The sequence below is a fragment of the Strix aluco genome, chromosome 13, assembly GCF_031877795.1.
Source record: "Strix aluco isolate bStrAlu1 chromosome 13, bStrAlu1.hap1, whole genome shotgun sequence".
Classification (NCBI taxonomy): Eukaryota; Metazoa; Chordata; class Aves; order Strigiformes; family Strigidae; genus Strix; species Strix aluco.
In genome coordinates, this window is record NC_133943.1 from 6668559 (window position 1) to 6692626 (window position 24068).

At 56.1% G+C, this 24068-nt stretch overlaps 1 protein-coding gene across 1 annotated transcript; it reads left to right on the plus strand.

The window, feature by feature from the left end:
* Window positions 1-6079: 6079 nt before the first annotated feature.
* CDX1 (caudal type homeobox 1) lies at window positions 6080-18807 on the plus strand. The gene is made up of 3 exons (XM_074838736.1): window positions 6080-6506; window positions 18244-18389; window positions 18601-18807. Exons 1-3 carry the CDS (start codon window positions 6080-6082, stop codon window positions 18805-18807), a joined length of 780 nt encoding a protein of 259 aa, XP_074694837.1.
* Window positions 18808-24068: the final 5261 nt, after the last annotated feature.

Here is a 24068-nt window from a genome sequence, read left to right on the forward strand (position 1 = left end):
CCTCTTCCAGAAGTCTGCAAAGGCCAGGGTTCATTGTTTTGGGTTTCTGGGAGAGCTCTGGAGAGCTCACAGCATCCCGGCAAGCACACGGCAGCCTGTGCTGTACGTCCCCAGGGAGCATCCAGGGCTGCACACTTTGTTTAGGAACAGCATGTCGGGGTTACGGCAGCTCCTGGGAAAGGCCAGCTCAGAGGAAGCACCGAAGCCGGAGGGACTCACTTGTGCGAGCGTGTGGGTGGAGGAGAGCAGCTCAGCTACCTCTGCCTCATCCCCTCCTTCATTGCTCACCTCTATTTTTGGTGCCTGCACCCCCGTTCATGGCGCTTGCAGGACTTAGTGATTCCCCCGGGGCTGGGACAGCTGCAGTGTGGGCTGCCAGAGCCGCTCTCAGCTGAGATTTCCAGCCTCAATAAGCATCGTCAAGTGCTAGTGGGGGCTTGGGGTCATGTAGTGCAGCATCTCTGGTGGGGACAGCAGCCAGTGAGATAGGGACACTCCAGGGTATTTGGACTCCTCTGGCATCGCCTGGATCAAAGCAGCTCTCTGATCTCCTGCCCCATCCCAGGAGGAGCTGGGACCACAGGGAAAAGCCCATACCCTGTGCCTGAGATGGAGAAGAAACACCAGAGCCAGGTGAGCCAACATGATGGTGAGAATGGCCGTGCTGGAGTCAGTGACAGGTCCCATGTGCCAGCAGGTGAGAGGCAGGTAGGAAAGAAGAAGCAGATGTCAGCCTTTCCCACTTCTCTGAAGGTTTAATGAGGGCCAGATTCACCCCTGGCTTCGGTTCCTCTGAGCCTCTATCAACTCCAAATCATCCCAGGAATTCCAGCATCGCTCTGATGTGGTGTTGAGGTGCAGACCACAAGAGAGGAGCAGCATGTGCCAGGGAGCACAGCACCACATCTGGGCAGCCCATCTGGCACGGCGGCTGCCAGCACTTGCTCCTGGCTGGATCCAGCTCTTGGGCCCTGGGGAGAGCTGCACAGAGGCTTCATCCAGCCCTTCCCAGAGCTCTGCCCCAGGAACTCTGGAGGAACCGCTACCATGTGCATGGTCCTGCTTTGCCAGGGTGGCACTGGGTGACAGCAGTGCCCACAGAGGAAGAGGAGGCAGAAGGTGCTGGGATCCTTCCAAAGTGACTGTGTGGCTGAGCACAATGTGTTGGGGAGCACTGTGAGCTGCAGAATATCCTGCAGCACTGTGAACGCTGGCCATGGACACTGCAGTGTGACAGTGGTGTCAGGAGGTAGCACTGAGCTGTACGCCATACGGTGCTGTGTCCCTACAGATGCTGGCCCATCCCATACCTCCCCTGGGTTTGGGCGCTTGGAGGAGGCACTGGCCAGCAGCAGAAGATGCTAGCCCGCTGCCTTTCCTTGCCTCAGGGCCTTTCCGCCCCCATCCCACGCACTCTTCCTAACCCCCACGATGAGCCTTGGTATTAAATGTGCTCCGCGGAGCCCTGGGAGGCAGCGGCAGGCTCCTGGGTGAATACTAATAACGATGTCGTCCAGTCGCCCCAGACTTTCCCACACATCTGCAGCCACTTAATGTGGGAATCGTTAACCCTCTGCTTACACAGTGCCTGAAACGCGGCAAAGGAGAAAAGCACAGCTAGGATGCTGCCTTCCAGGCCTCGGTCACCTTTGGAACCCACGTCTCCCATCTCAGGCTGGGTGGGTGAGCCCTGCTCAGCACCCATCAGCTGCATGGTGAGCACCCAGCTCTGTGTCAGTGCGGGGGGGGGAATCACATCACCAACCCAGTGAGAGCAGGGGCCCCACATGTGCTGGAAAGAAATGAGAGATGCCAGCGTGTGTCCCTGTCCCCAGTTCCCTCTTGAGGATAGTCTCAAGATTTGTGACATTTACATTTTGCCAGGAAAGGGATCCAGATCCTGAAGAGCAACACCAAGCTCTGGGGAGGGGAGAGGGGGGCTGTACGACAGCGCATCAATTTGGGCTATCCCGGTCCAGCACCCATTTCTCTGGGGACCAGCTCTGCAGAGCATGGGGACACAAGTGCCAGCAGAGACACGGTTCAGGTATCTGGGAAGAGCCAAAGGGTGTGTGGGAGTCTGCAGTGGGGCTGATAGAGCTGGGGCAGGGGATTGTCCTCTGCAATCTCCACTGATGTCTCTCTCTGTTGCCAGAGAGGAGGGGATGCTCTCAGGGCATTCAGCGGGGTGGCTGTGCTTGTCCCATCCCTCCCTTGCTCTCTGGGATGCTACTCCAAAGGTATATGGCAGGAATGATGCACAGGAGACATGTTCTGCTCTCCTATTCCTCCTGATGCAGGAGGGTGGCAGGAGAAGCCGGGGAATGGGAGGAGGGTGCTGGCTGGGCTGAGGTGTGTGAGGAGCCATGCAGCTCTGGGATGTGCTGGTCTGAAGCCACAGGTTTGCCTTTGGGAGCAGCAGAGACTAGGGGGAGTGGGGAGGCCACAGGCCCATGGGGATGCTGGAGAGGTGGTGGGATAGGAGGCTCCAGGGGAAAAGGGGAGCAAGGGGAGGCATGAGTCTGACCCTCTGCGGGCATCTCCCTGTCTCGCTGAAACCATGGTAGGAGGTCAGAGCAAGCAGGGGGACAAAGCAGGGTTTAGTTTCCTGGGTTGAGTGGCTCCTTCATGGGAGAAGAAGGTGGTGGGGCTGGTCTTCACTGCAAACCTGCTCCATCGGTGGTGGCTGCTTACAGCCTGGCCCTGGGGACCTCCTGGCCCTCCCTTCCCCAGCCCTTCTGCTTCCAGGAGATGGCATCACTCGATCACGGATAGCTGCACCGAGCCCCAGGGAGTGTCGGAGGAACCCTGGCCCCTCTCTCTCTGCTGCATCTGTCTGGTTTCCATCAGGAAGCTCAGGTAGGGAGGACTAGCAGGAGTTCCCCAGGCTGGGGAGAGTACTGCCACCTCCTATCGTCCAGGTGGGGACCCTCAGGGACTCTGGCAGCCCCTGACCTGCTCACCCATGGGATCCGGGTGTGGGTGGACCAAGGGTCCCCAGCAGCGCCCTTCAGCCCCAGTCTAGCAGCTGGGATGCTTCTCGGGGAGCCCATGGAGGGCTCCTCATTCAGCTCTTCCCCAGCATAAACTTTGCCAACCATAATCCCTGCCAGCAACAAACAGGCCAAAGAAAAGAAAAAGAGGGAAGTTATTGTTGGTGGATCTTTATGGCCCAATTGTCTTCCCCTGCCCCTGTCACCCCCCACCGAGGGAACTCATGGCACGGCTGTTAGCAGGCACCTGGTGAGGCTGTGCCTCACCAAGCCCTTCAGCTGCCATGGGGAGTATGCTAAGTGTGGGGTGCTGCCCCTGGACCTCTGAACACCCCAGTCCCCAGAAGCTGCCTGAGCCCTTGGCCTTGGCTCCACTGGCTGGGAAAAGGGAAAGGGGAGCCCTGGCTGCCCATCACTGCCTGTGGAAAACAGCCAGCGGCAGGAGTAACCCCTGCATCCCCCATCCCTGAAATGCAGCTGCCCCTGGGCTGGGACCTAGCAGCCACTTGTGTTCCTCCGTACCTCCCACCATCTGCTCGAGGGGGATTTTCTTCTTTTCTTCTTTTTTTCCCACTCCCTGGGCCAGCATCTCTTTGCTGGTGGGAGGAGAAGGAAGAAGGCCTTGGCTCCCTTGTTTAAACAAAGCCATGGCTGTGCTGAGACCTTGGGAAAAATCCAAGATAAATGGGATTATATGGTGCATCAATCAATCTGCGCTGCAGCATGAGCTGAGACTGTCACTGGGTGGGATGACCATGACAGTCACCTTTACCATGAGGGAGGGAGCTGGGACAAAGCTGGGTGAGGGGTCAGGGGCTCTGGAGGCACAGGGAGGATGCTGCAAATTGCTCACCTCTTGTGGTACCTCTGGCCATGACAGATCTTGGGAGGCAGAGCCTAGGTGATGCCAGCTCTGGGGGTGATCTCCCATTGCTGGGATTTTACTCAGGTCCCTTCCTACAAACCAGATCCCTTACCTCTTACCCCATCTCCCTTCAATCTCATCCTGGCTCCCACCTCCTTGCAGGGAGTGGTTGTGGCACAGGGGTATCCGTGTATTTTCACCCAATTTCACCTGGAATTAGTGCTGGAGCAATGCGATGATGTGCCCAGGACTGATGCAGAGCCGCTGTGGCTCCACCGCCCCGGGTTTGGGGGTGCTGGCCCGTTATGGCTCCAGCGTGGTGTGCTCGGTAGCAGGGTGGGAATGGCAGCAGCCTGGCCTGGCTGCGAGGGAGGGCTGCGAGGTGGTACGGCGAGCTCTCGCAAAGTCCACCTTGAGCAAACAGATGACAGCAGTGCTGAGGGGGCTTGGGGACATGCCGGTCCCTACATGAACACAGGAGAGCTCAGGATGTCGTTGGGAAGAAGGGCTGGTGTGGGAGCGAGCAGGGTCCCAGGGAGCACCAGCAAATGGGTGCTGTCCCCGACCCACCGGCTAATGCTGGAAACATCTGACACTGGCTGCAGCAGGGGAAAGCGAGAAATGGCTGTGCATCCAACGTATTAACCTCCTCAAGTCAGAGAGGCTCTGCTGGTTTTGTTACCATTTTCCTTTTAATTCCACAAATCTGGGAGGCAATTCCACACTGGTAACACTTCCCAGGTTCATAATATCTGTGATCAGGAAAACCTCTGAAAGTCTCTTGTTTTATCCCCTCCTCTCAATTTCACTCTAAATCTTTTTTTCCCTGCTTTTTTGTTCTTTTTTTTCCTGTTTCTTATTGTCAAATTCCAGGCCATTTCTGTCTCGGGAGGGTGAGGATCGACCACCGCTTGTGTTTGCAGCAGGAGAAGGGGCTGGTGAGAGCAGAGGTGGCCTTGGGGAGGTGACAAAACACCCTTCTGGAGCCTCTGTGGGTCTGTGCTTTAATTTGAGGAGGAAAAACCAGCTTGTAAATGACGACTGTGACTACGTGGTGATGGCCAGTGCAGCCAGAGTGTGACACTGGCGGGGTGGGGCACGTCGGCAGGGAGGAGGCTCCCAGCTGCAGATGAGGGGGGTTTCTGGCCTGGAGGGCACAGAGCTGGTCCTTGTTCCCTCATCCCCCTCCAGAGCAGAGGTGTGTCTGGTGTGATGGGTGACAAGAGGGTGATCTCCCACCTTGCAGGCAGACACGGCTTCACAAGGGTCCTGTTTCTGGTTGGGTTTCCCTATCAGAAAACATATGGAGATGGTTTTGCTTCTTTAAGAGAGAAAACAGACAAGAAACTTCTCTTGCCCCGGGGTCATGAGCCCCTTGGAGTCATGTCCAAACCCAGGGACTCCCTGTTGGGTCCATGGTGGGGGCATTCCCCCTGCACACAGCTGGCCCTGTCTGTCTGTCTGTCCTGCTCTCCAGGGTAGGGCTGAGCTTTGCTGTTGGGGTTAGAGGGGTGAGTTTGCCCCTGGATGGAGTAAACACAGTGGGACTCAGAGCCTTCCCTTCCCACCAGCCCCCCTTTTCCGAATCAGGCAGATGCTGGCACTGGGCACAGGAAAGCATCACCCCAGAGCAAGGGTTCGGTGTCCCCCCAATGTGGGAACAGGGCTGATGGCAGGCACAGCCCAGCTTGTCCCCTGCCCGCAGCCAGGCTTTAATACAAGGGCTTAGCCCAAGGCACCCTGTTGCTGGGGTACGGATGGCTCCAGGCACGGGGTGAGCTCTCTGGGGGCATCCTCGTGGGTGACACCCATGATGCCCTAGCGTCCCCAAAGCTGGCTGCTACAAAGGGACCACGGCTGGTGGCATGGGGACAACTGTGGGGTGGTGACAGCAGAGAGGACGAGGGGTCCTTGGTGCTTGTCCGGGTCACCCATCACCTCACCCCCCCAGCAGCTGGGGTGGGAGGTTTGAATTCAGTCCCCTCACCAGCCGGGGTTCCTGCACTTTGAAATGCAAACCTGCCTTTCAATGCAAATGTTGCAAGAGGTTGGGCCCAATAAAAGCCTGTGGGCAGGGAGGTGCCTGGCCCCAGGACACAGCTCCCCAAGGCGCCCAGGTGAGCAGCGGTGAAGGAGGGGCGGCCGCCTCCCCGCCAAACCAAACCCGGCCCGCAGCCAGCGGCACGGCGGCGCAGCATGTGCGCGGAGACGGCCAGGGAAGATGTATGTAGGTTATCTTTTGGATAAGGACACCAACATGTATCCCAGCCCCGTCCGGCATCCCAGCCTCAACCTCAACCCTCAGAATTACATGCCGGGGCCGCCCCAGTACTCGGACTTCGCCAGCTACCACCATGTGCCCGGGATTAACAACGACCCACACCACGGGCAGCCGGCAGCAGCCTGGGGCTCTCCCTACACCCCTGCCAAGGAGGACTGGCATTCCTACGGGACCACCGCTGCGTCTTCCACCGCCAGCCCAGGGCAGTTTGGATTCAGCCCCCCAGATTTTAACCCCATCCAGCCCCCGGGCTCTGGACTCCTGCCTCCACCCATCAGCAGCTCGGTCCCCCAGCTCTCCCCTAACGCCCAGAGACGTACCCCATACGAGTGGATGAGGCGCAGCATTCCCAGCACCAGCAACAGTGGTAAGGAAACCCCCCAGCCCTGCACCCCTGCGTCTTCCTCAGTGCAGAGGATCCCTGGGTTTGAAGTCCTGTGGGGCCAGATCCTGCTCCGCAGCTCTCCCTGCATGGGGACTGCCCGGAGGGACAACACACTTGGCCTGCCCCCAGCATGGCGCCTGGTCCCCAAAGAGCAGGGAGACCCCAATGCCGAGGTGGCAGGGACTGAGGATGGGCAGGGAGGATACCATCCTTCCGCGTTGCTGGCAGATGGGGTTATATGGTTGGAAAGTCCTTTTCCCTGGCTGGTCTCTGCCCCTGCGCCCCTGCCCTCGCCTGCCACCACTGGGTAGGATGGGCAGTGCCAGAGACCCCCAGGATTCTGGGGTCCTGCAAGCCCTGATGGGGTGTCAGACACGGTGTCTCATGTATGCAAGGATAAGCGTGCAGGGCTGCGGCCTGCATGAGAGTGTGAGCTGGCGTGCAGCTGCGTGTGAGAGCCCATGTATGGGGAGTGCGCCTATGTGTGTGCAAGGTGCCTTATGCCGCGTACATGTGTAGTGTGTGTGTGCATATGTGTGCAGGGAAGGTACCACACGTATATATGCAGAGGGAAGGTGCTGCATGTGCTGTATGTGAGGTATATTCAGTGCATGTGAGGTGCTATAGGCTCTGTGTGCATGTGCCAGGTACCCTGAGTAGAATGTGTGTATGGTGCTTGCTGTATAGATACCATCAGTGCGTGTGTACAGGGGATGCTGCACACTCACTGCGTGCGTGCAAGGCGCTGTGTGTTGAGGACGGTGCAAGGTGTGGTGCGTGTGCGAGGTGCGGTGTGTGCGTGCATGTGTGGTGTGTGCAAAGTGTGGTGTGTTTGGGGACAGAGAGATGTGGAGGGTGCACGTGGGTGCTCTGGGTGCAGCACGCCGCGTGCGCGTGTGCACAGCGTGTGGGTGCCGTGCACCACGTGAGCAGGTGTGCCCCCGCTCCTGTGCCCACCGCTGGCCTGGGCACCGAGCGGCTGTGCTGTCCCCAGGGTCCTGTCCCCTTGTCCCCATGTCCCCGGGGTCCTGTCCCTGCTGAACTCCTGACCTGGGAGAAGTGTCTGGGTGACCCCAGCCCCCTGCCCGCGCTGGGCTGGGAGCCCTGCTGCCCACTTCAAAGGCGGTGGGCAGATCCCCCCTTGGGGCCAGCCCAAATTGACAAGGGCTTCGCTTTGTCATGGAGATGGTGGCCGGCTCCTTTGGCAGCGAGGTGAGGTGCGGGGCCCTTTGTCCTACCCTGCCCGCGCCCTTTCATCTTCCCCTTCAGGCTGCGACCGCTGCTGCCAGCCCAGCCTGGACCCATCCTGCCTGCAGCAGGACCCTCTGCCTGCCGGGCTTGCCTGGACCCACCACCCCTCTCCCTCTCCTGTGATGGCCATGAGCTCTGCAGAGCTCTGCTGGGGCCAAACTCCCTAGAGGAGTGCTTCATGCATCTCTTGGGGGCAAGTCTGGTTTTGGTTGCTCCATATCCCAGGGACTGGGGCCAAGGCTCCCTGTTCGCAAAATTTTAGGCTTGTTTCTGTTCTCCTGCTGTCCCCACATCGGGCTGGTCAGCTGCATGCAGAGACCTTCATGCAAGGGGCTTGTGCAGAGGTGCCTGGGGTCTTCCAGCATGGAAAATAGCTCCTCATGTTTGCTGGATCCACATGGCAGGGATGGGGATGGGGCTGTCCCGGCAGGACCAGTAGCTGTAGTGGAGCAGGCAGAACATCCCAATGAATGGAAAAAAACAGCCCCGGTCTGGAAAGAGGAGGGGAGAGGCAGGCTGGTATTTCCTGACCTGTTTTAAGCACTGAATATACCTATTTATGAAAAATGCCTCCCCCCTGTACACACTGACAGAGATCCACAGGCGTGCTGGGACTAAGGATCTCCCTCTGCCCCAGGGTGTAAGGGGGGTGTGATCCTGCAGCCCCCCCCATGTAACTGGGACTCCACCACTTGTGCAGGTTTTGTAGGTCCGAACATCTTGGTTTCTTCTGAGGAGAGAGGTGGGAGGGAAAATTAATGAGGGGAGAAAGACATCAGCACACCTCTTCTCTGGATCAAGGGCACAGTTTTACACCCAGCAGTGGGGCTGAGATAAAACAGGAGCTTGAAAGTGCCTCTGATTGAGTTAGATGACAATTGAGTTGATTGAATTCTGGAAAAATATCATTACTTGCTTAGTTTGTATCTCTTAGATTAAATGCATACAAAGGGAGAAATATATCAACCTTGTTCCCCTTGCACGCAGAGGAGGAGCTGCCCCAGCCCAGCCCCAGGGATGAGGGGATGGGTGCTGGGGTGAAAGTCCCTTTCTTGTGGTGCTTCCTCAGGATGGATGACCAGCGAGGTCCCTTTTTAAGCTGCTGGTGCCAAGCAGCTACAGGATTTGGCCATGGTGGGACCGTGTGTGGGATGCTGGGATGCAGCCTGTGTTTTCCAGGGCTGCCCTTTAAAAAAAGAAGAGCCTTTCTCCATTAATCTTGAAAAAGAGCAGGGCAGAGATGGGTTTGACATAGATAAGGGTGAAATTCTTAGATGAATCGTTTTATTGAAATCAATAAACTGGACTTTAATCAGTCTGGATTGATTAACTACCCATCTCACCTCAGTGGGAATAGGAAATGAATACACGGACTTTTTTGCTATAAATATCAACTGTTGATATAAATCATAATACTTCAGAGGGCTGTAAATTAAGGTTTCCTCTCTGTCTTGCCTTGTATAAACAGCTCTTGGCTGTAGTTTGAAAGCTTTTGGGAAAGAGCTGTGCAGTGGTAAGAGAAAATGTTACGCAGGGAATATAAGTGTGTTGGGGGCTTCTGCAAACGCGATCCAGAGCCTGAGAAAAATCAATGAGAAATCTCCCAGTGACTCATTGCAGAGTCAGGCTTTACCTAGGGATGATTTTATATACCTGTTGCTAAATATGTGCGTGCTTCACCCATCTGAGCCAAGATAAACCTGCAGCAGAAGGGATTGTGATGCCAGAGAGATGGTCACTGGAAATCGGGAGTTAAAGGGAACCAAGCTGGAAGATGTCCCCAGGCCTCATTTCTCTCTCCAATGTCACCTCTTTTTCTGCTCATAAAATCTTCATGAGCAGCGTGTCAGAGCCTCATGCTTCCTCCTTATTCACAATTATTTGCAAACTTCCCTGTGAATTGCACCCCGGCTCTATAAAAAGCTCAGGAAGGTGGCTGGAAACGGCTGCTGGCTGAACTTTGAAATTCACCCTCTGCTCGTTAGTTATGCAAATCCTCAGATACTGCCTCAGGTCTGGCTTTTAGGTCACTAATCAAGCCAGGCCGAAGTGCTCAATATTGCAAGTGAAAGTGCAATTGGGGCATCCCTCAGGGAGTCGAATATGCTGGGGGTTTTGTGTGCTATCAGTGCCCATGGTGCCTGGACAGGTTTTGGGGTGATGGAGAGCAAATAGTGATACTCCAAGCATGAGTGAGTGGTAATTTGCTGGGTGTGCAGTTTTCCGTCTCAGTTTTCACCATTTCCAGCTCAGTTTTCCAGCTCTATTTGTTGCCCTAGTGAGGTCCATGAAACTAGAGGAAAGAGTAAAACCCCGATAATGAGACAAATGTTTCTCCTGGACAGGTGGGGTTCATGCTGTGCACAGTACATTTTGGGGTGATGGTGGTGGCTGGAGGATGGTGCAGCTCCCTGGTCAGTCCCTGCATGGGGGACCCCTCTTTAGGACATGGTTGCTTCCTTTGAGACCCTTTTCTCCCCCAGTTCATTTGGTTTGTGCGTGCATCGGACTCATTGGTCTTCTCCCCTTGAATTATTAACCCACAACCTACTCCTGGCCCCAGCTAGGAGTTGTTGACTGCTCAACCTGCTGGCCAAGGTACAGGCCTTTCAAACTTTCCTAGAATTGACTTTCTTTGAACAAAAAGGGCTTCTCTGGAGCACTGGCAGTACCTACGTGATGGGCTTGTCTAGCTAATACCCCAGGATTAGTAGAGGGACACTTTAAACCTCTGGCCAATGGCAGATGTTTCCTAGAGGGGACCCTTCAAGGACGCCCACTCCACTACTGTTAGCTTTGCGATCGCCCGGATAAGGGGATGGATCCTTCCCCCTCTCTGCCCCACAGTAAGGATGGGCCAAGCCCTGTGGGGCTGTGAAGGGGAGAGGAGTCCCGGTGCTCAGCTGGCACCAACACTGCCTTGCTGTCCTCCTCCTCCTCCTGCCGCAACCAGGCCAAATCCAGCCAGGTGACAGATACGGATGAGCTGGACCTGGGCTCAGTGCCGTGGGGCTGGCTTGAAGTTGATGCTCTGAAACCGGCTGTTTCCAACCTGCGTGTGCTGGCCAGCCCACGCACCGCCCCGGCACTCCTCGCCTTCCTGTGCTGGTGCGGTCTTTGACCCGGTGCTGGAGCCTGGCTGGCGGCGCTTGGCTCGGTGCTCGTAAAACATGGGAGCAACTGAAGGAATCTGCCAGTTGCCAAAATAAAGGGTTGAATCACTGCAGTGCTGGGAAATGCTTGCCCCAGCTCCCAGCCTCAAGCTGCTGCACCCTGGGGTGGAAGCATCTCCTGTCGTGTTGCTCCGTGTCCAAGAATGCGGGGTTGTGTTTGGGAACCGCCGGCTCGCTGCAACTGCTGGCAACCTGCTCCTCAACCTTTTGGGGTTTGCACCTCCTGGGAGGAAGATGAGGCTTGCAGGAAGGGTGCCTTCGCCCATGCGTGTGGCTGTGGGTACAGATCTGGCCCTGTCCTGCTGTGCTGGCAGCATGGAACCCAGCGGCAGCTGGCCTGTGCTCCTGTGCACCGGGCTGTGCTCTCCAAATCCAGCTCTTTGCCCAGGTGTTTCTGCCCCTTCCTGACAGCTGGGTTGCCAAGCACCAAGCCCCAGTTTCTGCCTCCTGGCTCTGCCAGTCCCGTAACCTCCAGGCAAGCAATCCCCAGTCACACAGACTGACTTATAGCAAAGCTATGGGGCTGTTTTGGACGCATAGAGCTCAATCCTCTGTGCGCAGAAGGCTAGAAAGCCATCAGGACAAGTGGCGCCGTTTTGTAAGTGAAACATTTACAGTGCATGATGTACCAAGCTGAATCAGGTTTTATTGCTAGTGGGTGCCCATGGGAGCATTGCTGTTAGCTCTGAAATCTTTGGCACCAGGAAGAAATCCCCAGGTCAGGTCAATGTCAGGTGAACAGCCATGCAAGGAGCTACCTGGGGGCAGCAGGGTTGCTGGGCTCCCCAGAGGGGCCCCTAGCACCCAGGGGCACAGATGAGTCCTGCCTTCAGCCCAGCAGCTCTGAAATGCCTGTTTCTCCAACCCAGAGCAGAGCTGGGGGAGCTTTGGCAGGGTCCATTGGGTGAGGATTCATCCAGCATCCCCTCCCTCCACAGTACAGAAACATTAAATATGTACAGCAGGGAGGTTCCTCTCACCCGGTTTTTGACACTTGGCAGTTGTCTAAATCCAACACCCTTTGGCAGAGGAATGACCTCAGGCAGGGATCTCAGGAAGGATTGCCCTCCGGAGGGGCTCCTTTCTCCCTGGTGGTGATAAAGCAAGCCACATGGCTCTGGTCCTTTGCCCCACATCAGTCGTCCCATCCATCACCCCTCTGCTTCCTGCAGTGGAGGAAAAATAGCTGACAATATTGAAACATGCATGGGAAGGGAAAGGCTTGTGAAAACCCTGACCTGCTGGTTCCCAGCACTTGGGAAGGGTGGGGGGTTCAGGTTTATTCCCCCTTCCTGGCCACAGAGGAGCATGGGTGCTTTGGGGCGGCTGCTGGAGCTGAAGGAGAAATGAGGGGAGCAAGTGAGTGGGAGGTGAGGGGGGCAGACGGAGAGCGTCGGTGGGCTCAGCCCCTGCTGCTGTCAGTGCAACTTTGAGGTTCCCATTTCCAGTAGGTTTAGGGACAGTGAAATGAGCTGGGCTGTCTGTCCCCAGCACCAGCATCACTGCTGCCCAACGTGGCTGCCATTGCCTCTGCTCGGCAGAGGGAGCATCGACCCCTCCACACAGAGGCAGCTGGAGCACATCTGGCTGCCAGATGAGGGTGACTCCAGCCAGATTGGAGGCTTCTGAGCTTTAGGAGCTGACCCTAGCCCTCTCCTGGGCCTGGGGTCTCTGTCATGGGGCATCACTCTGCTGGTTGTCCCCTTCTTTGCAGTGTGTGTGTGGGATTCCCCCCATGGAGCTGCAGAAGGACTGGGGGTTCATCTGTCCAGGGAGTCCCACCAGCAATCACAGCCCATGGCTCTGACCCTGGCACTCCACTCTGGTTTGGAGCTGCTTCTGTGCCTCAGTTTCTCCATCTGTAGCTTTGCCTAAGCTGTGCCAGGAGTGGGGTGAAGTTTTCCTTGAAGCTTTCCCTGGGAAGGAATGGCAATTCCTGATAGAGCACTGATTCTTCTGGGATGGGAGGATTTTATCCTCTTTGAAAGTGGATGCTACTCATTCAGAATGAACCATCTTTATCATGGAGAGAAAGAACCCACCCAGGGGGGACAGCCTTGCACCCCATGTTGCTGCACCTTAACTCCAGCGTGGACAAGTTCTTTCCCTGGTTCTCACAGGTGATGGAACTTTCACACCTGATGTTTTTCAGCATTAAAATATTGTAGTGCCATCAGATAGCATGGAACGCACCCAGTAGACAGATGGGCAGATGGGGCTGTACAGATGGAGCCAGCGCACGGCCAGAGCATCACCAGGAAGGTGAGACCACACAGGGTGGCTCCAGGAGCACGTTGCCCAGACTTTTCATGCCAGTCAAGAGAGGAGCCGCAGCTCAGTGGGGTGTGCAGAGCCGTCAAGCAGCCATGGGGCCAGCTGGCTTGGCAGCAACGCCTCTGTCTCCCACGCCAGCACCTCCCTGCCAAAGCACCTTGCAATATGCCCATGTCCTTGGGCTGGGGCTGCTGTACTCCAACTGCCCTGATCGGAGCCCTGATGGCTGTGTAATGGCTTCCCACAGAGCCAGGGTTTGCAGCTGCTGCAATTTTGAGCTGCTTTGACCTGTGAAATAGAGACCTTTAGGAAAATGCACAGGTTTATGCTCCTCGCTGCTGGCCTCTGTGCTGCTCCTGCTGTGGTGGGGAGGGCTGTGTCCCGCAGATGGGGATCTGCTGTTCGGAGCTGGCCTGAACCCCTCTTAGCTGTGCTGGGCACACCGGGCTCTGTGTATCTCTCTGTGGAACTGGGGAAAGGACAAATTCCATATAACACATGCCAGCTCTTGCTCCTTCATTATTTTGCACCTCCTCCCAGGGTGCCACTGCCACCCTGCAGTCTCTTTCCTCCCTGGTTTGAACCAGCCCCTTCCCAGCTATTCTTAGAGCTGGTCAACACCAGCCTCAAAATATCCCATATTGCCTATCTGTTAGGGTGTTTGGGGCACAGTTTCTTACTGAAAGTCATCCTGTGGGCAGGCCAGGGCTGGAGAGGGTGATTTACCACCTCCCTGGCAGCCTCTGCTGTGGCCATGAGGGTGTAGAGCGCAGGATGGTGGGCACAGGGATCTAGTTTGATTTTCCCTTCCCCTGTGAGGCTCCTGACCCAGTCCAGGGCAGAAGCTCCAGCATCCCCGTTCCCAGGTCAGGGCTGCTGTGGGGAGTGGATCCGGGTTGGGGGTCAGGACCCAGTCCCCCACGTGTGTGCGAGTGCGTGTGCGTGCACACTCAGGAGCGCGTCCCTTGGGGTTTGCACAGCACATTAAAGCTATTCCCTTATCTAATCATGGCTCAGGTGAGTGCTATTAGGGTTATACATTAACAGTAGTAACGATACCCTCTCCCCATGCAGCCATTGGCCCTGCCTTGATCCCAAAGCCGAAACCATTCCCACTGGCCCTGTGAATGGCTCCATGTGGCTGCCCGAACAGTTCCTTTGCCTGGTCTTTTGGGGACAAGCAGGAAGGACTTTAAATGCATAGCAGGGCTGGAAGGGGCTAGTGGCTGTGCTAGGAGACATCAGCAGCACCCCCTTCGCACCCTGGGCACCCCATCCACGCTCCCTCCTGGTGCAGCAGCCGCAGGTCAGGGCTATCCCAGCCGTGGGACAGCCCAGTCCACCTCCTCTGGGATTCCCTGGAAATGCAGGAGGGTTTCCATCCTTCTGCTCAGTCATGCTCCCCGCTGCGGCACCGGGGTCTTTCCCCATAGGTACAAGGGCTCCCCATAAGGAGTTGGGGTGACTCGTCCCAAATTTCCTCTTTCCTTTCACAGAGCCATAAAAACCTCCAGGAGAGAGTTAAGTGTATCCCAGCATTCATATTCAAGGTAGCTGAATTATTCATTGTCAATAGTATTTCTTTCAAATCCTTTTATTTTCCTTGTGAATCACCCATAATACATTCCTGAATTCAGCAAACATCGACGAAACCAGCAATTAGTTGAGATGAATAACTTTCCGTCTCTGGCTTGGTGGTGAGTCCTCTGCTTTGAATCTTTGCTACCTGATATTGGGCAGCAAGAGAGTGGTGCCCAGCTCACACAGCGGCGGCTCGCCAACACAGCCGGGTAGCTGCCAGACCCGAGGCAAAGCAGAGGCTTCATCAAGGATGAACGGTGAAGAGGGAATAACAAAGAACAAGCTGTGATGGATCTTTTTACAGCTGCAGCAGGAAATAATAATTCCTCCTGAAATTCATGGCATATGTGGTATTCACAAACCGCCTTATTTTTTTATTCTTTAATTTATTTTTTTTACTTCATCTGTCAATTCCTTTGCTTCCCAGCTGGTTTTTTCTCCAAGGAGTGGTACTCAGATAGCAATTTTGCAAATAAGATCACTTTCAAGTCATTATCTTTTCAGAAAGGTTTTTGCTTTCAAATGAAAAATAAAAAGAGATAAATTTATATGAGAAAGAAAAAACACTTGTAGGAGTTCCTGAGCCCGGAGCAGGCAGAGGGAGCCCGGTTTCTCACAGAGCTGCTAAACCTCACATAAATCTCCGCCAGCGCATCTGGTTTATTCTGCAACTCCCCAGGAATCGCTGTGTTTGCAAATTCAGCACAGGTCCCTCCTGGGCTGGGATGCAGAGATCCTTCTCACACCGATGAACCCTTCACCCATGGGGCAGCAAGAGGCAGCAGCAACTCCACAGGAGGGACAGGGGCCCTGTGGGAGAGCAAGCGGAGAGCGTGGGGTCCCTCTTCACTCCAGCCCAGCATTGTGTCATGGCCGGTTTGGTTTCAAGCCGCCACAGCCAATATGTCCCCCGATGTGTGGGGACAAACGCCCAGCAATGCTCCGTAGACCTTCGCACACTAAATCACTGAGTTTCAGCCATGTGTCTACAGACATCTCCATACACATCTTGCTCAATCTAATTACTTTTTTACCCTGTTTTTATCTGCAGAGTCACCCTGTGTGGCCAGAGGCAGGTTTGCTCTTGGTGGTGGTGAGGAGGGATTAGGTGTCCACTTCCAAACAGCCCCGGAAGGAGCTGGGCTCTTTAAAATGGTGACTGAATTCATCACATCCCTCAAATATTAGTGGCTAAAGCCCAGGCCTGGTGCTGGGAAGTCTGGTTTCCATTCCTGGCCATGTTGCAGCCTTGCTGTGCTCCTACCCTCCTCTGTGGATTGTTGGAGAGCTTTGGTGTTTCTTGGGGACTGCGCTGGGACCTTCAACCATCACATTGTGCTGAGCCTGTGCCAGCACCTCAGGGAGCAATGGCAGAAGGACACAGAGAGTGATGTAGTCATGGAAATTGGGTGCTAACTTGTGTTGCAGGGCTACTGGTTTTGTTCCTGGGAGCGCTGGGGTCAACTCCAGCAGGACGAGATGCCTCCTGTGCCCAACCCTGGTTCCATGTGCACCCAGGGGTGCACACACACTCCTGTGCTTCCACACGTGGTGTGCTCAGTGGCAATGGCAGGAGCTGGACCTTTGCTGGCTCTTGTTTATTTAGTAGAAAACCAGCTGCCTTTTTGCATCCCATGGGATGCTGCGAGGGAAAGGACCCTGAGGAGCCCCTCTTCCACTTGTAGTGTACCATGGCCTTGCGTTGTCCTGGCTCTGACACTCTTTTACATTTATCTTTCAGCATAAGAAATGTCTTGGGAAAGTCCCCATCTCCTTGCAATAGGGAAGCAGGAGAGACACACCCTTAAAAATAAAATTGAGTTGGTTGAGAAACAGACTTGCAGCCTGGAGGTTGGGGTTTTGCTCTGTGGAGATTCTCTGATGTCTGGTTAAGGTTGAGTTCACTCTGAAGTCTCTGAAGCACAGTTTTGCTCTGCATCACCCAAACTCCTTCTTCCACTAGCATGGTCAAAATTTAATAATATTGCTGAGACTTCTCAATGTCCATCCAATTTGGCCCAAACTGACTGATGTGCCAAGAACTCATTAGGGGGAATGGATGAACAGGATGGCAGGCACACAAAGATCCCCTTTCCTGGGGAAAGCAGACTGCCAGTGAGGTTATACAGGTTCCTGGGTCATTAGAAATCCCTCCCTGCACATCTTCAGCAGTGATGGGCAGTATCCTGTCCTGGGAAACCCATGGAGCTGTTCTGGGCTTGCTCCTACCCCTTCCCCTGGCAGCAATGCTCTCAGCAGCAGAAATTCAGAAGATGGACAAACATGTCTGCCAGGAGAACAAATGGCCAGGGTCCTAGTCGGAAGGACAGTGGCTGCTCAGCTGAAAGCACAGCTCCATCTCCATCAATGCTGTGGAACAGGATTTTGTTATTTCGGGTGGAGAAGCAAATATTTACAGCTGTGTTTATTCCCCTCCCGTGGGCTCTTCTGCAGAGGAAAACACCAGGGACTTATCAGCAAACTGCCGGGCATAGGTATCCTTCCTTGAAGTGCCACCCGTACCCACCACGGCCGCCAGCCCTGGCAGAGTTCAAGCTGTTGGCTCCTGCTCCGCAGCTCGCCCTGTGTGTGTGTATTAATGAAAGAGCTAATGGAGAAGATGGCTGGGCTATTTTTGGCTGTATTTTTCTGCTAGAAAGGAGCAGGTGCCATTTGCACTGCCCTGGGGTGTGAATTTGTGTGCACAGGGGCTCGATGGCCCTGGGATCTGTCCATATCTGGGGGGGCCCAAGGCAAGATTCGGTCTGGCTTTGGTCAAACACCGCTGGCCTGTGGAGCCAGTCCCCAGTAGTGCTTGGGCATCATGTGGGCTTTCTCCAGTGCACCTTTAAAGACTGCACCAAAGGACTAAACACTGCCCTCCATCTTAGCTCTGTGCAGGGAGAAGGAAAATAACCCTCTTGGTGGCAGAGAAATGCTGTCAACCCTGGGTTTCTGTCTTTCCCCTGTCCTGATGTGTGTGCCTCCAAGTGATGGCACCTTGGGTTTGGGCTTCCTGGCAAAGAGCTGGGCTTTCCTCAGCCCTCCCAGGCTCTATTTTTGCAGGCAGCTTGCCCTCAGTCCACTGCAGGCCTTCCAGCTCTGCTCCTCTCAGGGACAGTGGTCATGGCACATGGGATTTATGGTCCATCTTCTTGGGATGCCTCTGAATCCCTCCTGCTCTTTCCACCAAGCAATTTCCCCAAAGCCCAGGTACTTCCCAACATGGAGAAACACCCTGGTGCTACCCAGGATGGGCATTAAATCCAGCAAGAGCCTCATGACTCTCTTTTCCACTGGTCCCCAGAGCACTGCCATGTTTCTTCCGAGCTCTACACAGGTGGTTGTATATCTCCTCCATGCCCTTGGGGATTCTCATACCCCTCTACTACTCCTCTTCATCCCCTCTCAGTTCACCCCCACTCTGTTCTCTCTGCCAGGCAAGACCAGAACGAAAGACAAGTACCGGGTGGTGTACACAGACCACCAGCGCCTGGAGCTGGAGAAGGAGTTTCACTACAGCCGCTACATCACCATCCGCCGCAAGGCTGAGCTGGCTGCCGCCCTTGGGCTCACCGAACGGCAGGTCAGTGCTGTGGTCTCTCGGGAAAACCATGTCCTGGGTGGAGATGGGGCTAGGGAGGGGAAGGGCAGCAGCCCAAGCAGGCAGCAGTGGTCCCAACTTGCTCCACAGATCTCCCTTCTTTTCCAAACTCTGCCCTGGGGGGACCCTGAGGGATGTCATCCTTGGCTGCATCCATCCCCATCTCTGCACTGACATCTTTGTCTTTCTGCAGGTGAAAATCTGGTTTCAAAATCGGAGGGCGAAGGAGAGGAAGGTGAACAAAAAGAAGATGCAGCAGCAAAGCCAGCCCACCAGCACCACCACGCCAACCCCACCAGCTGTTGGCACACTGGGACCCATCGGAGGCCTCTGCAGCAGCAGTGCCCCGAACCTCGTCTCCTCATCTCCACTGACAATCAAGGAAGAATTCATGCCTTAACCCTCTTCACCAGCTATAGACACCAAGAAATAAGCACTATGCAGCAGAGCCCAGCCGGTCCGTGTGCTCTGAAGAGTGACAGCCCCTTCCCAAAGACACGATGGTCCCCAGCTGAACCAGTGGGGTGCCCAGCAAGGCTGGGTGAGGTGGCACTGGGACCCTCCCAAGGGGCTGGTGGGCTCTCTCCTACATAAAAAACATAGGTTAGGTAGTATTGCTCTCCTGTAGGAAACATGCACTGGTCTGGTCTCTAGTATTTGTAGCCCAAAGTAAGGTCCTAATGTCAACAGAAGGAAGGGGGTGGTGGTGGAGGATGACTTTCCTATGGTGCTTCAGGTGGAGCTGGTAGGACTCTTCCTTTGGTCCTGGCAATCCAGCTGCCTGGCACTTTTGGGGCAGTTTGAACAAGACTGAACTAGAAAACAAGACCTGGCTGGACTCAAGAAAAAAAAAATTTCTGCTGAGCTGGTCTCCTGGATGTGCCATGCTGGCAAGGGGGGGTGCCGAAGGCAGAGCGAGGTAGACTGTGGGAGCTAGGCAGGATCCTTGGCCATAGGACCTGAGCGAGGACTCCTTCAAACCATGGTGATGGTGGTGAGCCGGAGCATGTCCTTGGCGAGAGTGCCCACACATCCCCACCCATGCCCCCCAGCCACCCTGGCAACGCCTGCTCCTGTGCCCCCAGCTCTGCCCCCATGGTCACAAGGAGCCACACGGAGATGTGTCCAGCATCCCCGGTGTCCCTGGCTGTGCCATGGCAAGGTGGCACTGCAGCCATCCTCTGCCTGGAGCACAGGGAGAGGAGAGGTGGGACCCAGGCACAGGCACACTGGAGGCAGACCACCCTGGTGAGCCCTGAGACCACCTTCCCGTGGGGAACAGGAGGAAAATAAGAAGGTTTGACATCGGGACAGGGTGTAAGAGCCAGCCGCAGGCCATCCAGAAGGGCCGATACTGGGAGAGTTTTGGGGTGTTGCTCGAAGGGAGCGCAGCTGCTGTGGGCACTGGGAACTGCTGCCAGGGTGGGCAGGGACTGTCTCAGGCAGAGGAAGGGCTGGTGTGTGCCCTGGTGTTCGGCAGTTTCCAGAAAGACAATTTTATTCAAAACCCAAAGGACTCCAGGTTTTGCTCTCCATCTCCCCCCTCCTCCATGCACCGCACCACCTCTCACCAACCATGTGCCTAGGCCAGTAACTGATACTCCCCTTTTCCTGCTGGTGAACTGCAGCTGAAGTGTCCCTTCACCCTGCTGAGTCCTGACCACGGTGTTGGCCTGAGTTCCTGGTGCCGCAAAGGCCAGCGGGGCACGGCTGGGACACAGGAGGGTCTGTGGCTCCTTCTCGGGGCTGCACCGGGTTCTCCTGGGCTGTGGCTTTCCAGTACCAAGACAGGGATGAAGGTACATGGGCCTCACATGGCAACTTTCATGGCTTTTCCCAGTGGCATTTCTCGGAGCTCCAGAAAGGTGGAGCAGCAGACATGTCCTCCACTGCCTGCAGAGCACCCGGCCGAGCCCTCGCATCGCACCCAACACTGACTGTGCATCGCATCCCTCGGCTGCCCTGTCCACTGTCAACCTCGCACCGCTCCCAGCTCCCTGTGGCCCAGAAAACAAGGTGCCCAGGCATGCTGCGGATTTTACAAGCAAGTTCTTGCCATTCCACTCCACCTGCCGCCCCACTCCAGCTCTCGTAGGATTTGAGTCTCCTTCCCGTGGGGGCCGGTGACACCTCCCCTGGCCACAGCTCCCAGCTGTGCTCAGTGGCGAGGACAAATGTTTGCATTGGCTCGGGACTTTGGCTCAGTTTTTGTGTATATAAGGCAGAACTGGTTTTCCTTTTTATTTTTTAGGCATCGATGAAAATAAAAGCAAGCAGGAATCCTGCGCGCCACGGGTTTCTTGCTGTCTCCTCCTGGCCCGTGGTGCTGTGGCAGGGAAGGGATGCCAGCTCTGGGGTTGCACCAGCACCGATGCCCCCGAGCACAGACAGGGTCAGGAGTGAGGGGTCCTGCCCAGCCCCACTGAAGAGGGTGCAGATGGATGTCTTGATGCAGCAGCCTTGTCCCTGTAGCATGTGCTGTGCCCACCCTGCAGGGGCATTGCTGGCGGTGGCATGGCTCACACCGTGGCGTGGCATGTCTGTATCCCACCCCTTTGCTGTCAAGAGGGCTGGTCGTGCCAGGCGACCCAGCGGCTCCAAACTCGTAGTCCCAGGGGCAGCCGGGGAAAGGGTGAGGCCGGGCTTGGGCTGGTGCAGGCCAAAGAACAAGGCCAGCTGCCCATGGACGTGGCTGCCTCCCATTGGCACCACCAGGCCTCTAATCTCATTTTATGGCTGTTGACGGGCTGAATATCCTCCTTGTCCAAGAAGAGCAAACAGAGAATGAGGATGTGAGATAGTGCCTGGAACAGCTGGCATCGGTGCACAACGTTCTCCTGTCTCCATCCCAGCCATATCCCCCTGCTCCTGCAGGGCACTGAGCAAGGGGCTGCCCTTAAATCTCTGCTCAAAACAGCTCCTCCAGCCCCAAAACGTGACAAGTGTTGCCTGGGAAGAGGTGGGGATATGTGTGCTGATGTGACTAGGCAGCGCAGGTGGTTGTGGAGGGATACCTGATGCAGGATAAAGTCCTCCTGGGTGGAGGAGATGGAGGAGCAGGGGCAGAATGAGGTGGCATTGCAGAGAGGGACAGAGCAGAGGGTTTTTCCTGATCTTGCAACAGCAGCTGCACTTACTGCTGCACCCTGGTGACCCCACGATCACCGGAACAGTGCCTGGGCTGCCCATGGCTTGGCACCACCCTCTCCCTGCATCTCTGCAAGGGGATATGGGGCATCAGGAGCTAAAACAGTCTGGGGGAGGCAAAGACAATGGAGCTGGTGCTGTAAGGGAAAAGGGAAGGGATGGGCCACCTGCCCAAAGAGCTGGCCTGGACTGGGGAAACTGGGGCCCCTTCTGTGTGGAGACTCCAGTGTGGTCCCCATGTTGTGGACTGGCTCCTCCACATGTATCCTCCTCCCTCACCAGGCTTCACCTGCCTTTGTCATCCCATTTTGTCATTGCCACATGGGGACAGGCCAGTGGGATCCTGCCCTGGCAGAGGATGGGGTGGTGGCAGCCCAGCCCTGGGCATCACCATCACGTGCAAGGGGGAAGCTTGAAGGGAAAGAGAGTCCTTGGGGGGGATGAAATGTTCATCTCCCAAATTCACCCGCTGCACTGGGGCACCTGTGGGTGGGTGAGGGGCCGGGCCAGAGGGAAGATGCTCCACCGCCCGTCCAGAGAGGCTGCGGGTGCCGTTGACAGGATGAAATTCCAACTGATACCCTAATCTGGCGCCTGCCTGTTTGCACAGCAGGGTAAAAGTCCAGCGAGCTGTGGGCTGTGCCCTTGGGTCCCTGCCGCCCGTGTGTGCACAGGGAGCCAGCGCTGGCGGGAAGAGGCAATAAATGCGCCCACACGCCCAGCCACCCCTTCCCCCAACACATACACATGCCCCTTGGCCGGGTGACGAAATGCATCTGATGCGTCCCCGCTCCTGTGTCCTCCCCTGCCTCCCTCCAGCCGTCATTTGGGCGAGCCCTGTGGGGTCCCTCCCATGCCAGGAAAGGGGCTGGTGGACCCCATGTCCCCACCAGCTTTGGGAACCTTGGTCCAAACCTCCTGGACACATTTCACCTTGACGGTTGCACCCCCAGCAGGTGACAGGCACCCGGTTTTAACACCTGCAGCACCTGCCTCCTGAGTCACACAGCCCCACGTGGACCCTGGTCCTTATGGGGACAACCTGGCCCCATGGACGGGGACCCTGGGTACTGTCCCCGACAAGCCCCCACAGTTTCTTCCTGTTCCTTCCTCTGCACTTCCCACCAGCTCCCGCTGCCCAGCTGCACCCCTCCTTGGAGAAATCTTGAAATCATCATCAAAATAAGGCCACACACACCAGGTGGCCAAAACCACCGCCGGCCTGCCAGCAGCCTCCGGCATGGCACACTTCCCGGTGGTGACTAACCGGAGCGCCGCTGCCGTTGTCACCTTCCTCGTGTCTCGCGGAGCGGATCTGGGCACGGTCCCATCTTGCTGTCAGCCACCTTCTCATCTCTTCCCGGGCGGCTGCCATCAGGATGCAGGTGGGCTGCCCAAGCAGTGTGGACAAGGGTCGTTCCCCAGCCTGTGTGTTGCCTTCCCTTTTCCCACCAATTGCAGGCAGCGCGGGCAGTGCTGCTGCCTGTCGGACACTACATCGGCATGGAGAGACGCGTGTTTCCTTTCCTTCAGCCCAAGCACTCTGCTGCACCCGTGCTTCGGCCTACAGGGAGGGAAAAGTTTACTTGATGTCCCAGGGGTGGCTCAGGGGTGGGGTGGGAGAAAACAAAGCTTGCTAGAAAATGCTTGCAAGCCCTATGTGTGCTCCCTAGTGCCAAGCCCTTTGGGATTAGGGCATGGGGACAGCTGTGCAACGCTGCTGTCCTCCACCTGAGCTGTCCTGGGGTTTTTGTGGTCCCTGGATGGCAGTGCTCCTCATGGGAACACCTTTCTGGCTCCTACTGCTTCTGGTGGGTGGTGTTCCATGAAATGGGTCTCTTGCTGGCTCCAGGGTGATGCAAGACTCAAGTGAGTTCTGCAATGAGATACTGGAGCACCCCAGATGCCAAGGATGGGATGTCTACTCCCTGGTGGTCCCAGGTGATGGACAGCTGATGGTGCTACCAGAGCAGTGCCAGACAAACTAGAAAAAGGAGCTCCAGACACAGTGTCCCACCGGCAGAGGTATCAACATGGACATTTCAGGGTAGTGTCAGCCCTGGATGTCTGCTGGTAAATATTACTCTGGAGACAAGAAGACAGAGGCTTGAAGTCCACCCAGGGAAGGTGGATGGAGGCTCAGTCCATGCTTCTGACACTGGGCTGGGGCAGCTGTAACAAGGTGGCACCAGCCTCTCCCCTCCTGTGCCACGGCGGTGGCCGTGGGACACTTCTCTCTAGGTGGATCCCGAGGGAAAGAGCCAAAGGGTGATTCAGATCACACAGGCACAAAAGGCAAACAAAGCATCCCTGCCCCGAGCAGGAAGGGTGAGACTGGCACAGTGCCCGACACAGCCCCCAGCCACCAGCCTGGTCAGCTCTGGGCTCAGCGTTCCCCACCAGCATCCTGGGAAAGGGAGAAGTGATGGGTAAGTCTAAGACAGGTAAAACCTGGATGGGTGAACTCCCAGACATTTTTTTTTGAGGAACCTGTGAGTGTGTGAAAAAGATGTT